The sequence below is a fragment of the Crocuta crocuta genome, unplaced genomic scaffold, assembly GCF_008692635.1.
Source record: "Crocuta crocuta isolate KB4526 unplaced genomic scaffold, BGI_CrCroc_1.0 scaffold367, whole genome shotgun sequence".
Lineage (NCBI taxonomy): Eukaryota > Metazoa > Chordata > Mammalia > Carnivora > Hyaenidae > Crocuta > Crocuta crocuta.
In genome coordinates this window covers 3816145-3830589 of record NW_027527936.1, presented here as the reverse complement: position 1 = coordinate 3830589, position 14445 = coordinate 3816145, and the positions used below count along the sequence as shown (strand labels likewise).

The window sequence follows — 14445 nt, the reverse complement described above, 5'->3', positions numbered from 1 at the left end:
GGGGTGCGTTCCCAGCCTCAGCGGGCTCACTGTCATGGTGCTCTCATGCACCCCTGGCTGCGGCTACTGCCCTTGTCCTCACAGCTGCCAAATCCATCTCCAGCCCAGGCCTCCCTCCTCAGCTCCAGACCAGCGTAGCCCTTCCTCCCGACAGTCCCTCTGGATGTCCTATGGCTTCCCAGACTCAGCATCCTTTCCAAATGCATGTCTTATTTCCAAAGAACATCATATTGGACAAATTCACAGGACCCAGGAAACAGGGTTTCACAGGACATGCAGGAAAGCTCAGGATTGCACGGACTTTTAGGATGACTCGGACACTGTGGAAGGCCAGGGTCAGCACTAACCTCACCCTCCTTCCAGATGAAAACGTATACCACTTAGCTCCTTGTCCTTTTTCATACTATTTGCCAAATTGAACTTAAAAAATAATTATTTAAGTAATTATTTATTGTCTGTCTCTCCCGATTTAAGCTTAAGGGCAGGCAGGGATCATGGCCCTTTCACTTCTGTATCACTGGTGTCTACCTAGTGTCTGACATATAATAGGTAGTTAATAAGTATTTGTTGAGTGAATAAATGAATATCTTTGTTTATCACTCAGAATGCAGGTCCCTCTGGCCAGGGGGAACCTCAGTTCTTTCCTGCCCTCTTATCCCTTGATGCGCTCTGCTCCATTCCCCCAAGCCTGCCTCCTGCTGCACCTTCTTCCTTCAGCCTTTTCTGATGCTCTTTTGCCCTGGTTTGCTTCATGGAATGTGGGTAGTGAGCTCCCCATGCTGCATTATCTACAAGCAGAGGCAGTGTGTGCACTTGTCAGAGTAGGACAGATTAGTGACGGTGGGGTGGGGCAATGTATGGTTCTCTGTGTGTTACACATTGAAGCCCCCAGGATGCCTAATGTCACAGGGGTAGGGTTTTCTCCACCGGTAACTCCAGGTCCCAAGTGCCGGGGACTGTGCAGAGCGGTGTGAGCTGGCCTCTCAGGACTGGCGAACACACCTTTGCCACCCACTCTGCCTGTGTTCTAGAGCTGCTGGGTGGGGGCAAGCAATGAGAGACCCAGGCCAGGCCTGTGATTGCTGAGTCAGCCTGAAGTGAGTGGGGCGGCCAGGGCATGATCTCCATCCAGCTGCCTTTACCCATCCAGCCCCACTGCCCAGGAAAGCACATGACAAATCACAGAAGTAAATAAATAATTTAGGAATAATAAATAGGGGTCCAGCAACCACGAATGAGTACAGGCCCGGGTCAGCAATGTGTCTCCTCCAATTCCATACCCCCCAGGACCTGGGCTGAGGCTGGGACCCCAGACGCTGCTGGGTTCTCCAGAGGGGGAGTCCTGGGTCGGTGGCCTAGTCAGAGCCAGAGTCTGTGAGAAGTGGGTCCTAAGGGCCCCACAGCTGAGGTGTCTGCTGTCTGCAGGGCTGGGACTCGCAGGGCGAGGACCCTGGGGGCCGCAGGTCAGTCGTCCTTCCATCTCTCCAGGGCTGATGGCCATCAGTCAGCCGGCGGAGGCCCCCATCTCTGGCCGAGGGTCCCCCACCCCCCGGCCCGCGGGCTCCTGCGAGAAGGCCCTGGGTTCGAGGATCCGCGGGTAAGGGTTTCGTCCGCACCCCCCTGGAATGGGGTCTCAGCCCAGGCAGCCGCAGGCAGTGGCGGAGAGGCGGTCCACGGTCCTCCAGGTGCTGTTGACGTCCATGAAAGAGACCNGCGGGACCCAGGGAAGCCTCGGCGACACTGCTCAGCAGGGCCAGAGCGGCCAGGGTTGGCCACAGGGCAGACTGCGCGGAGAGAAAAGTGGAGCCTCAGGGAGGCAGCGGGCACCGAGGTCAGCTTCGGGCGGAGGGAGTTCGGGCACGGACTGGGACACCAGGGATCAGAGACACGGATGGGTGCTTAGCTGAATCGGCGGAGCTCCGGAAGGGTTTAGATAGGAGGAGAACGGGTCCGCTGCCCAGGGGAGAGATCAGCTGAGGACGCTGACTTTCCTCCTTACTCCTGGTCCCTCCTTGACCATTTCCCCTTCCACGCCACGCCTGCCGAGGCCAAGCCATGAACTCCCTCTCCAATCAGACCACCTTTCCTCAATACCGGGTGGCATCACTGGGAGAACCACTCACCTGCCGCCTCGGCTGCGGCCAGTGGGGCAGCACAGAAGGGCCTTCACGTCCGGGCTCCATCTCTGTCAATACCAGGAGCCCCCATCAGCTGTAGTTGACCTGTTCCCGCCCCCACCCCCAACCCCTTCCTTTGAGGCAGCTCCGAACATTGAGGGCAGGCCACCGCTCCCCTTCAGTGTCTCCGGGCCAGGAACACAGGGCTTGGAAAGCTGGACCCAACCCAGGAGGAGAAGCAACTACACTGAGCACCGAACTACATGTTGATGCTTTGCACCTGTTCCTTCTTTCAGTTCTCACAACTCCATGAAGTAGATGGCATAATCCTCATGTTCCACCTGAGCAAATAAGGCTCAGAGAAGCTCAGCGACTGTCTAACGTCACAAGGCCTCTTTCCTCGGGACCTTCCTGCTCTGTGCTGCAGGGCTGGAGCTTCCAGGAGCAGCTGGGGAAGGGAATAGGGAGCTTTTTCTCCGTGTCACAGAGCAGGATGCTATGGCCTAGAGAAGCATTAGGCTGCTTGCTGTTGACCTCACTGATGTTAGCGAGGCCCAGGCCTCAGCCTGTGTTGCCCACCCAGCGCTGCTGTACCTTGCTCCTCTCACATCTCAGTCTGGACCTCGAACTACCAGAGTTCTCTCTTTTGGCCACAGATGGCCCTCAAGAGCCAGCCCATGAGGTGGGCTGATGGGCCCTCTAACATAGGGCTTGGGCATGGCTCCCTATGGTCACCAGGGGGCAGCATTGCCAAGCCTGCTGACTCAAAGGGTGGATGGGCTCTTCCTTACGCTCAAATAGACTCAGGCCTGAGCAATTCCCCAAAGGACCAGTCAGGCCTCCACTTCAACCGGGTCTCTGAGAGCTGGTCCAGGTCCGTCCCCCTTCCAGCCTCCTGTAGGTCTGGCAGCCTGGCCCTGCTCTTATAAGTTCCCCCCACGAGCCATCCTTCCTGAGCCCAGCCAGCCTTTCTGAGCCCCACCACCCTTTGGTGAACCCACATTGGCTGGCATTCCCAAATACCTCTCTGGGGCCCTGGAGCCCTCACTAGCAGGTCTGTCCTTGGGTCCCAGCTGTCACCTTCCACCCCCACCCCATAGCCCACAGAACATCTACATACCTGTGGGCCAGACCTCCCCAGGCCTTACCAGTGTGGTGGTCCTCCAGGGCCAGGTGTGCTCGGCTAACCGAATAGGGCTTTGAGGGGCCAGGCCAGTGAGTGTTGTCACTGATGGAGGGAAAGCTGGGCCAGGCAGCCTTAGTGGCCCCCTGCACTAGGGGGAGCTCAGGAGCAGGTCTCTTGAGGGCAGGGCATGTCCAGTCTCCCTCCTGACAGTCTGGGGCCACTTGGTGGTCCTCCAGTCCTTGCACCCCCTTCTGCCAGCCAGATACTCACCACACGGGTCCTGCTCCGTGTTCTTCTAGGCACCTTTCCTGGGCTTTCCCCCACAGCTTAAAAGCCTCATGCCCAGGGCTGTGCACCTGGCAGCGCGTCTTTTAGCCAAAAGCGTGGCCTTGGCAGCCAGTCTGCGCCCTGCAGCGGCAGCAGGAGCCTCACATTACAGCGGGCTGGGGCAGTCCGACCAGCAGACAGGGGGACTGAGGGGGCTGGGAGGGGCGGAGGGCTGTGCCTAGGGCCCAGGAGAGGGAGAATGTGAGAAAGGAGTGGAGGGGAACTAGCCTGCCCGCTCCCCCCAGCCCCAGGGTTGGGACAGGGGAGGGCCAACAGGTCGGCTTACCGAGGTGCAGGGCTCTGGGTCCGGGACGCGGTGAGGGCCGGGCCCGAGGGACCTGCTGCTGGCCGAGCCCCTGAGCCGTGTCTGGGGGCCGGGCCCAACTCCATCCCTCAGCAGCCTCATGCCCGCCGCCATCCGGTGTCAAATTCCAGCCCCGGCGTCACCGGATCCCGGGGTGGGGCCCGGAGCGCCCCCGCCCAACCCCACCTTTCAGGGCTCACCTGGCCGCTCCACCTGCAGGGATCGAGTCCCCCCGCCCTCCCCAGCTACCCTAGGCCCCCCGAGCTTTGGAGGAGGAGACTTGGGAGGGGACCCTGGGACGCAGAGCGGAGAACCCAGGCGGCGGAGAGGCGCGGGAACTGGGTGTTCAGAGTTTGTAGACACGCGAAGTAGGGAGTTGGGAGGCTGGGCTGAGGGCGGGGAGGGAGGGGACAGGCCATTCCTAGCCTCGGCCCGCAGGCCCTGCAGTCCATGTGGTCTCTGGGGTCCCGGCTGGCCGGCCCGCAGTGACCGCTCCCTGCTGTCCGGCCCACAGCTAGCTGCTTCTCCCAGCGGACCCACGGGACTCAGGTTGGTGAGGCGCTGCGCGGGGCTTCCTGGAGGCCGGACCCCACCTCCAGCCGTCCCCGCCGCCTGGGGCTTGGAGTGCAGACAGACCCGCGGACGCCGCTGCCCAGCCCGGCATCGCCAGGACAGTGCCGGTGGGTGCGTGTGCCCGGGCTGGAGAAGGGAGGGTCACGGAGGGGAAACATGCGCTGAGGCTTTGAGGCAGCAGCGGGAGGGTAGTATTTCAAGTGCCTAATTACGGCAATTTAGCAGGTGGGGTGGAGGTTGAGTGAGTAACATGGGTAGAGGTAAGGAAAGGCCAGATGCTGTGTGTCATACTAGAGTCTGGACTTTACCCCGGTGGCACTGGGGACCACTGAGGGGTTTCAGGCAGGAGGAGAATGGCGTGACCAGACATGCATTTCAGTGACTGGCCGCAGTGGGGTGGATGGTCTGAGGATATGGGAGGAGGCTGCTGGGGACAGAGGAGTCTGAGGCAGGGATGTGGGGCTGGCGGAGGGCTGCAAGGCCCTTTCAGGAGCACAGCTTCTTGAAAATCACATTGGCGCCCAATTGGATGAGGTGGAGAGGTAGGACAGACCAAGGTATGCCTTTGGCCTGGGTAACCAAGTGGAGATGATGCATGCTGGCAGCTGGGGCTCCCCGGAGGAGGGGCTGGTGGGGGACAGGAGCTCATGAGTTCTGTGTCAGACGTGTGGATTACCCCGATGGCAATGTTCAGGAAGTAGCTGAATCCGTAGCCTGCAGCAACATGGAGAGAGCTGGGGTGGGGATGGCAATTTGGGAATTGTTGACCAACTGACAACTGGAAGCCATGGGTGGGGATGAAAGTGCTTAGGGGACGTGTGCGGACCAGCTGTACCTTGACTATGCATCAGAACCACCCGTGGACCTTTTAAAACCACCCACCTCCGGGCTCCACCCCAGACCTGAATCCGAATCTTGGGGTGGGCATGTGCAGTTTTCCCAATCTGCACAGGTTATTCTGGCACATGGTCAGGGCTGAGAACCACAGCTTTTGTGAGAGCAGTTTCTGTGCAGGGGAAGCCAGACCACAGAGAGCTGGTGGTGGCTGTCTGCAGGCTTGACTGGACCCCGGTAGGACAGGGGGCCGAGCAGTGAGTAGCTCCTCTTTTTGCTGCCTCCAGCAACCTGGGGCTTTATCAGCCGTGGCTGCCTCTTGTAGGCATGTGGCCTATCTCTGTACAACTCCAGGGGGCGCCATTCCCATAGAATATGATGTGCCCTGGAGTTGTGCCCAGTTTCCAGCACAATCCCAAGAGAGTTCTGGGTGTGCCTGTCTCTCATTCAGTCTTGCTTTCCCCTCAGCTGAGGAGGCTTCTGCCTGAGGACAAGCCATGGTAGGAAGGGGGCAAGTGGGAAGCCAGTGGTCCTTGGGATGGCAAGGATGCTTGGCGTGGGATGGCAGGTGAGAGGTGAGGGGGCCGCCAGCCTCACTTACTGCCGTAATGACACCTCTGGCTGGAAGCTCCCTCCATGGCTTCAGATGCAGGTTTATGTTTGTCCCATTCTCAGGCCTGCCCAGGGCTGCTGGAAAGGGAGGGATCAGATTCTAGCGCTCTAAGTGGGTGGGGGTGGGGATATCGTTTCTAATGTTCACCTGAGGGTGCCTAGAGTGCATTGTGCCTTCCTGTTCCTTGTGGGGAGAGGTGAGCCTTTGTGCTCTGGGTTGGGGTGGGACATACTCTCTCCAGAGCTCAGCCAGGGGGCTCCAGGAGCAGGTAAGGTCTTTGAGCCTGTGTCAGAGGCTCAGTATAGACCTTTCCTTCACCTGTAGCAATCTCTGTCCCTGCTTGCAGAACTGGGGCTCTGGGTACCCAGAGGTGCCATCCTAAGGCTGTGGACTTCAGTGGCTCTTTAGGAGGACCAGGGCAGACTCTGGGGCATGCCCTTATACCTTTGGTCTGCTTCTCTTAAGGCAAAGAGGGTGTAGGACTGTCTGGGGTGGGAGGGGCTTGAGGAGGCACCTAGGTGGCTACCTGGGTCCAGCAGGTGACACGAGAAGGGAAAGAGACCCAGGAATCTGTGGGCTAGAGAGATGGCCCTTGAGTTTAAGATAGTTGCTGAGGCCCCAGGTTCCTGCCTCTTTCAGGAAAGTCCGAGAAAATAAGAGGAGGCCAGATTCAGGGAAGAGCTTTATTGCTTCCAGGATGGCTGCCACAGCCTGGGTAAGGTCCTCGAGCCTCACTTCCCTCTGGTCCAAGCTAAAGGCAGAGCCCAAGGACCTGGCAGTCTCATTGCTGAAGTCCAGAACAGCTGCCGGTTGGTCAGTCCAGGCTGGGGCGCTGTCCTGTGGATCAGCTGCAGCTGGGGAGGGGGGCTATTCCTATCACGTTGGGCCAGGCCCCATCTCCCGAGCTCCGTAGTTCTTTCTGCTTAACCCAGGGGCTGTCTTGTTGGCTTACATGATGGCTCCAGGGTTTCCCTGTTGGGGTCGTTAGGGGCTGGTGAATGGGAATACCCCATCTTCTCCTTAAGAAAGGCCAACAGTGCCATGAGCTGTAGAGGGCTGGCATGAGATCCTGCCCACCTCCCCTGTAGTCCCGAGCAGGGCCCAGGCTAGTCATGGCGCCCCTACTCTATAGGGAGCCCACTGGTACCACGACCTGATGGGCTCCCAGCGGGCCTCTTTCTGCATGGCGAGTGGACCAAAGTTGACATCTCCAACCTTATTTAAAAATAAATTATCCCTCCCCTCCCCCCCAACCCAAATTCACAAAATGATAATACACCAAACACTGATTGGAGAAATGATTCTAGCAGCAGCCCTGCTGCCTGGCGTCCACCTCCTGCATGCTGTGCCTGCTGGGCACGGCTGGTGGCCTCCTGGCCCTCTGGCTTCAAGGACCCAGGCTGAGAATGAGGCCAAGTGCTGGTCTCTGAAGCCGGCCTCTGGGCAGACACAGCTCTGGCTGCCCTGCCAAGGCCTTGCCACCCCTGGGGCCACTTGGCACTGTCCTTCTCTGGGTCTAAAGACTCCTGTGCCTTTCAGGCAGAGCTAGACCATGGCCGATGAAGTGGGCAGGTGGCGGTGGCTGCTGCTCGCTCTTGGCGGCGCCAGGACCTCTGTGGCCATGTGCTGGGCTCCCCTCAGATGCCACTGGTTAGGTCGGTGATGACCCGTGCTTTCACCAGCTTCCGCAGAAACTCTTTCTCTCGCTGGATATTGTGCGTCCAGGACTGGGAGGAAAGACATGGAGACGTGATACGTTGAGCTCGGTGCCCTCTTCTGACCACCACCCTCCCGTGCCCTGTGACTATGGGAAACCTGCTCTAGAAGTGCCACAGCTCACCTTCCCCCCACCCCCACCCTGGGAGAACTCTGCCTCTTCTCTTCTTCCAAGTCTTGGATGTAGGCCTTCCAACCTTACTCCCACAGACTTCAGCACCTCCTTGTCTGGCTGTATGTCCAGGGCACCTAGGTCCTAGGCACCCTGAGGATAGGCAATGTGAGTCACTTAGATCTGGCCCAGGCCTGGCGGGTGGGCCCTGCTGGAAAGAGAACCGCGTGGGGTGGCTTAGTCATTCTCTGGCCTGATGCAATCCGGTCTCCAGGCCTGGGGGCAGCTGATGAAATCCTGCCTCTCAGATCAGAGGAGCCAGGGGGCCTGAGGACAAGAGGTTCACCTTACTGTTAATGTGGGAATTATAGGGAAGATGCCGCCTTCTGGGGCTTTCCTGGGGGAAGACTGCACCCAGGCTCGGGCTCTTTCGGGTCCCCCGTACTCCCACCAGGAGGCTCTGATGGCTAAGTCTCTCAGAAAATGATAAAGGGCTGACTGACTGACTCAGTGAGAGTGGACAGCCTCTTCATAGTTTGTACCCACCTGACTGCTCTGCTATGTGGGTCAGCACTGAGCCTCACAGCGATGTTAACAAGCACTGTTTACTGATGCTAAGGATGCAGAACTCTGTCCTGTCCCTGTTCCCATTCAGTCAGCTTTCTCCAGCCGGCCATTTCTTTTTAATCTGAAACTCAGGCAAAATTCCCTATATCCTCTGAGCATCTCCTTCCACTTCTTTTTTTTTTAATTTTTAAAAAATGTTTATTTATTTTTGAGAGAGAGTGTGAGTGGGGGAGGGACAGAGAGAGAGGGAGACACAGAATCTGAAGCAGGCTCCAGGCTCTGAGCTGTCAGCGCAGAGCTGATTGCAAGGCTCAAACTCATGAACCAAAAGATCATGACCTGAGCTGAAGTCAGACACACAACTGACTGAGCCACCCAGGTGCCCCTCCCCCTCAGCTTCCTGTGCTAACCATAAACCCAGCTGTCCCTAAGGACAGTGTCCCTCAGACACATCTCAAGTGGGGACTGTTTTCCTCTCCCCCACTCCACGCTCCATGGCACCTGAAGGTCTGCAGAGCCTTCCTCTCTCTATTGGTCCATTTACACAACTGTCCCTACAAACTCCCTAAAACCTCTGGCTCCCTTGAGGCTCCGTCATTACACTCTGCTGTCTGTGAGTTGCCCCTCCTTGTTGCAGACTCCCAGCATGATTTGCCCTCATTCCTTGAAGAGTTGATCTGGCATACTCTCCCGTTGAAGGCAGGGACTGTTTGGCACAGAGTAGGTGTTCAATAAACATATACTGAATGAAATTAGATTTTGTGGTAAGCTTAGGAGCACCTAGATGGTGCAGCTGCTTAAGCGTCTGAGTGTCCAACTCTGGATCCCAGAATAGGTCATGAGCTCACAGTTTGGGAGTTCAAGCCCCACATCGGGCTCTGCGTTGATGGAATGGAGCCTGCTTGGGATTCTGTCTCTCCTCTCTGCCCTTTCCCTGCTTGTGCTGTCTCTCTAAGAAAGAAAGGGAGGGAGGGAGGGAGGAAAGAAGGAAGGAAGGGAGGGAGGAAAGAAGGAAGGAAGGAAGGAAGAAAGAAAGAAAGAAAAAGAAAGAAAGAAAAGAAAGAAAGAAAAGAGGGAGGAAGGAAGGAAGGAAGGAAGGAAGGAAGGAAACGGAGGCTTAGAGGAATGGCAGGGCCAGGATCTGAACAAATGTAGAAACTTACGCTGCTCTTTACTTATGCATCCCCTCCAACACCCCCAGCAGGAAGCAATCAATCTGATGGGCTAGTTTCAAGAACACCCACTGGGAATCACCAATGTTTGAAAGTTCAGTGGAAGACTGCACATTTTTTTAAGTTTATTATTTTTTTTGTGGTAATCTCTACATGCATTGTGGGGCTCACACTCACAAACCCGAGACCAAGGGTCGCATGCTCTTCTGACTAAGCCAGCCAGATGACCCAAGACTGGACATTTTTTTATGACATTAAGAGACTATTAATTTTTTTAGGTGTGATAGTGGTATTGTGGTAATTTTCAAAAAGCTCTTATCTTTTAGAGAAAGTTAACTGAAATATTCATGGCTGGAACAATACGATATCAGAGACTTGTTTCCAAATAATCAGCGAGGAGAGGCGCATGAAAGGAAGAACGGATGAAACACTGGCTATGTGTCGATCACTGAGGGACGTGGGTGATGGGTGCTTGACAGTTCATTATTCTCTGTATTTATGAACACATTAGACAGTGTCCATAATGAAATCACAAACTAAAAGGCTGGCCCTGGGGTGTAGCTCTCTCGGACTAGGCAATGCCTCCTCATTCTCCCTTCTGTACAGACGGCACAGGAGCCCACCTGAGCTGTCAGCGCTGTGTTGTCTATACTGTGTATGGGCTGAGGCAGAACTCTGGTGGTCCTGGGTCCCCAGCCTCGGCAGACCCCCTGATTCTGGATGCAGCTGTCTTTCTGACAGCCCCTCTTCTGCCTTCCTCTCTGGCTCCCTGTCCTTCCCCCAGTCATTAAATGCCAGTGCTGCCCTGACCACCTGTACGTCCTACTCTGTCGGGTCGCTGGGCAATCCTGTCCATGCCAGCCTTCTATCTGAACAGGCGGCTGCGCTCACAACTCACAAAAGGACATTTCCAGACCGAGTCTCCCTGCTGTGTGGCACAGTCCTCTGTGGGCCGCTTTAGCCTCGGGCGAGCTGCTGCTCTGCCCTTCTCTTCCTCCTCGTTCACACTCCCCAGGAGCACGTCCTGTGCACCATGTCTGCTGCTCTGTCCTCTCTGTACCGCCTTTACCCACCGCTCAGCTGGCAGTCTAGCTCCTGGCCACCGGCCTTTGAAGCCGCTCCCTCCACCGTCCACGGGGCCCCNAGGAAGGAAGGAAGGAAGGAAGGAAAGAAGGAAGGAAGGAAGGAAACGGAGGCTTAGAGGAATGGCAGGGCCAGGATCTGAACAAATGTAGAAACTTACGCTGCTCTTTACTTATGCATCCCCTCCAACACCCCCAGCAGGAAGCAATCAATCTGATGGGCTAGTTTCAAGAACACCCACTGGGAATCACCAATGTTTGAAAGTTCAGTGGAAGACTGCACATTTTTTTAAGTTTATTATTTTTTTTGTGGTAATCTCTACATGCATTGTGGGGCTCACACTCACAAACCCGAGACCAAGGGTCGCATGCTCTTCTGACTAAGCCAGCCAGATGACCCAAGACTGGACATTTTTTTATGACATTAAGAGACTATTAATTTTTTTAGGTGTGATAGTGGTATTGTGGTAATTTTCAAAAAGCTCTTATCTTTTAGAGAAAGTTAACTGAAATATTCATGGCTGGAACAATACGATATCAGAGACTTGTTTCCAAATAATCAGCGAGGAGAGGCGCATGAAAGGAAGAACGGATGAAACACTGGCTATGTGTCGATCACTGAGGGACGTGGGTGATGGGTGCTTGACAGTTCATTATTCTCTGTATTTATGAACACATTAGACAGTGTCCATAATGAAATCACAAACTAAAAGGCTGGCCCTGGGGTGTAGCTCTCTCGGACTAGGCAATGCCTCCTCATTCTCCCTTCTGTACAGACGGCACAGGAGCCCACCTGAGCTGTCAGCGCTGTGTTGTCTATACTGTGTATGGGCTGAGGCAGAACTCTGGTGGTCCTGGGTCCCCAGCCTCGGCAGACCCCCTGATTCTGGATGCAGCTGTCTTTCTGACAGCCCCTCTTCTGCCTTCCTCTCTGGCTCCCTGTCCTTCCCCCAGTCATTAAATGCCAGTGCTGCCCTGACCACCTGTACGTCCTACTCTGTCGGGTCGCTGGGCAATCCTGTCCATGCCAGCCTTCTATCTGAACAGGCGGCTGCCTGGAAAAGGACATTTCCAGACCGAGTCTCCCTGCTGTGTGGCACAGTCCTCTGTGGGCCGCTTTAGCCTCGGGCGAGCTGCTGCTCTGCCCTTCTCTTCCTCCTCGTTCACACTCCCCAGGAGCACGTCCTGTGCACCATGTCTGCTGCTCTGTCCTCTCTGTACCGCCTTTACCCACCGCTCAGCTGGCAGTCTAGCTCCTGGCCACCGGCCTTTGAAGCCGCTCCCTCCACCGTCCACGGGGCCCCTCACTGGTGCCGTCACTGGCGATTTCCCAGTCCTCATCTTGTTGGACTTCTCGACAGCTCCCCACACAGCAGATGGTCCCCGAACGCTGCTCCCTTGGTACCCGCGACCCTGTACCTTCCTATGGCTTCTGTCCTTTCACTTTTCTCCTCTCTGACCTCCTCTGACATCCCATGCACATCCCCCAGCATGCAATCCTTGCTCCGCTGGCCTCCCCAGCCCGCACACTTCCGCTGGGCCTGGAGAATGGGGCCATCGGCCAAGTGAAGGGGAAGCAGTGGTGGGGCCAGGCTGTTGCATGGGTCACTTGCCTACTTGGGACACTCAAGGTGATGGCCGGGCCCTAAACCCAGGCACTGGCATTTCCAGGGCATCCTCGTCCCGGACGCTGGAAGGTTACAGTGAGAAGCAGGGGTAAAACATTAATATTAGTACCACTGGCTGACATTTATGAGTACTTACTCTGTGCCAGGCCCTTTTTTTTTTTTTAATTTAAATAAAGCATTATCACATCTAATCTTCCCCAAGGGGGTAGATGCGATCATTATTACCCTTTTTATTGGTAAGGAAAGGAAAGCACAGAGCCAGGCTCTGAACCCAGGCCATTTGCTGTCATGGCTCAAACTCCTTAGCGCCCTGCATGAAGGGGGTGCAGCAGACACCGTAAGCCTCAAGCCAGCCCGGTTGGCAGAATAGCGGGGTTGGGCGGGGGCGGTTTGGACTAAAAATGGAGATCTGGCACCTGGAAGAAAGGGAACAGTCTCCACCAGAGGGCTTTTCAGGGAAGGTGCTGTCCCTTCTCCTTCCTTCCTGCATGGAGGCAAGCCTGGGCCCTGCCGATTTAAAATTCTGGGTCTTTCTCTGTCTTCTCATCGACACGGAACAGTTCCTGGTCCGGAGTCTTCATTTCTTGCCGAGACTGCTGTGACAGCCTCCGCCTAGTGCCCTCTGTTGTTGTTTTTTACTTAACTTATTTAAATTCAAGTTAGTTAACGTAAGTGTAGTATCAGTTTCAGGAGTAGAATCCAGTGATTATCACTTACATATAACACCCAGGGCTCATCCCAGCAAGTGCCGTCCTTAATGCCCATCACCTATTTAGCCCATCCCCCCGCCTTCTCCCCTCCAGCAACCCTCAGTTTGTTCCCTGTACTGAAGTCTGTGCTACTCTATTTCATGCAGCAGGCGCAGTGGCCTACTACATGCTAATCTACAGCCTAAAATCCTTCCATGGCTCCTTCTGGCCTTCGGAGTAGAGTCCAAGCTCCTCACTGTGGCACAGAAAGTCCTGAGTGACCCGGCTACAGCCCGTGTCTACAGCCTTTCGCTGCCTGCCTGCCACTTTGACACAAAGTTTACATAAAGGGAGTATGTAAAAGAGCACAGATGCGAGGGAAGAGAAGCCAGGAGATGGGTAAAAGCTGTGCCAGTGGTTCAGGGTGGGTGCTGGCAGGGCACAGAAAAAGCAAGAAGATACATGAAGACAGACAGATGGAAAGACCAACAGGCTCCTGGCAATCAGCCACTGCTGAGGGGGATGGGGTCAGACAGTTCTGGAGCTGTGCTGGACCCGACGTGGGCCCCCCATTCCTGAACCCCATTCCAGGCAATAGGAGGCCCATCTGTAAGGCAGTTTCTGGTTTCCCAAGTCTCTCTTAAAGTCTCCCCATAACTTCCCATTACTTGAATGGCTTGAGTGAACCCCTGAACGTGACACAATATAGACGGCAACTGAAGCCATGGATAGGGGTGTCGATCTCCTGGGGAATGTGTACAGGGAGAGGAGAAGGCTGTCCAGGACGGAGCCCTAGCGAATGCTGACTCTTAAATCAAAGATGCTGAGAGAGCGAATGAGAGAGACTGGCAAGCCAAATGAGAGGAACGCCAGAAATCCCTGACTCGGAAGCCTGAGCAGGAGAAGTTTCAAAGAGGAAGGAGTAGTCAACATAAAGCGTGTTGCTGAGAGGTCAGGAAACGTGTGTCCACTGGATTTGGCAGCCTTGAGGTGAGTCACTGGTGACCTTAGTGGGAGTCATGGCAGGTGGTGGAGGAAGCCAGGCTGGGAGGGAGTGGGGAGGGCAGCGGGCACGAGCCAGCAGGAGCTGACAGTTTTCCCCGTGGGACAGGAGGAGGGCGGGGGGCTTTCAGGGAGGACCGGGCTCTGGGGTGGGAGAAAGGCGCACCCACAGGTGGTGAGCAGGAAGGACGGCTGGCTGAGATGGGAACCCCTACATTTATAGAATCTGAACAGATGGGAGGTGTCCTCCAACACCCCCAACCTCCCCTCCCTTGTGGGAGCAGAGAAGCTTCTCCAAGTGCTGGCCCAAAATGTTCAGGTTCTAGGCTGGCATCAGTGGAAGGCTAGTGGCGGAGGCGGAGGGAACTGTAAGAGGGGTTCACACAGGCCCTGGATGTGAAGGCAGAGATGTGACTGGAATAGGCTGACTGACAGCCCAGGAGACCTGGAATGCTTCTGGAACACGAAGGCAACTGAACGTGGGGATCACTTGGGAAGCAATGCTGGGCGATGGAGAGCTTCAGCGCTTTCCTTCACAGGGGAGGGCAGAAGAGGTACGGGGGACTGAGAGGCAATGTCTGTG

The 14445-nt window shown here is 55.9% G+C and overlaps 1 protein-coding gene across 4 annotated transcripts in view; it reads right to left on the bottom strand.

Annotated features, from left to right (window-relative positions):
* Positions 1-6563: 6563 nt before the first annotated feature.
* Positions 6564-14445, bottom strand: part of ST3GAL3 (ST3 beta-galactoside alpha-2,3-sialyltransferase 3) — a 168554-nt gene continuing 160672 nt past the window's right edge. For 2 of the 4 annotated variants that reach the window (XM_077752047.1, XM_077752048.1), the window contains one exon: positions 6564-7621. In XM_077752047.1, coding sequence (XP_077608173.1) covers positions 7440-7621 — 182 coding nt within the window. In that variant the 3' untranslated portion in view covers positions 6564-7439. The remainder of the gene's footprint in view (positions 7622-14445) is intronic. The other 2 variants (XM_077752045.1, XM_077752046.1) reach the window with 1 other exon arrangement.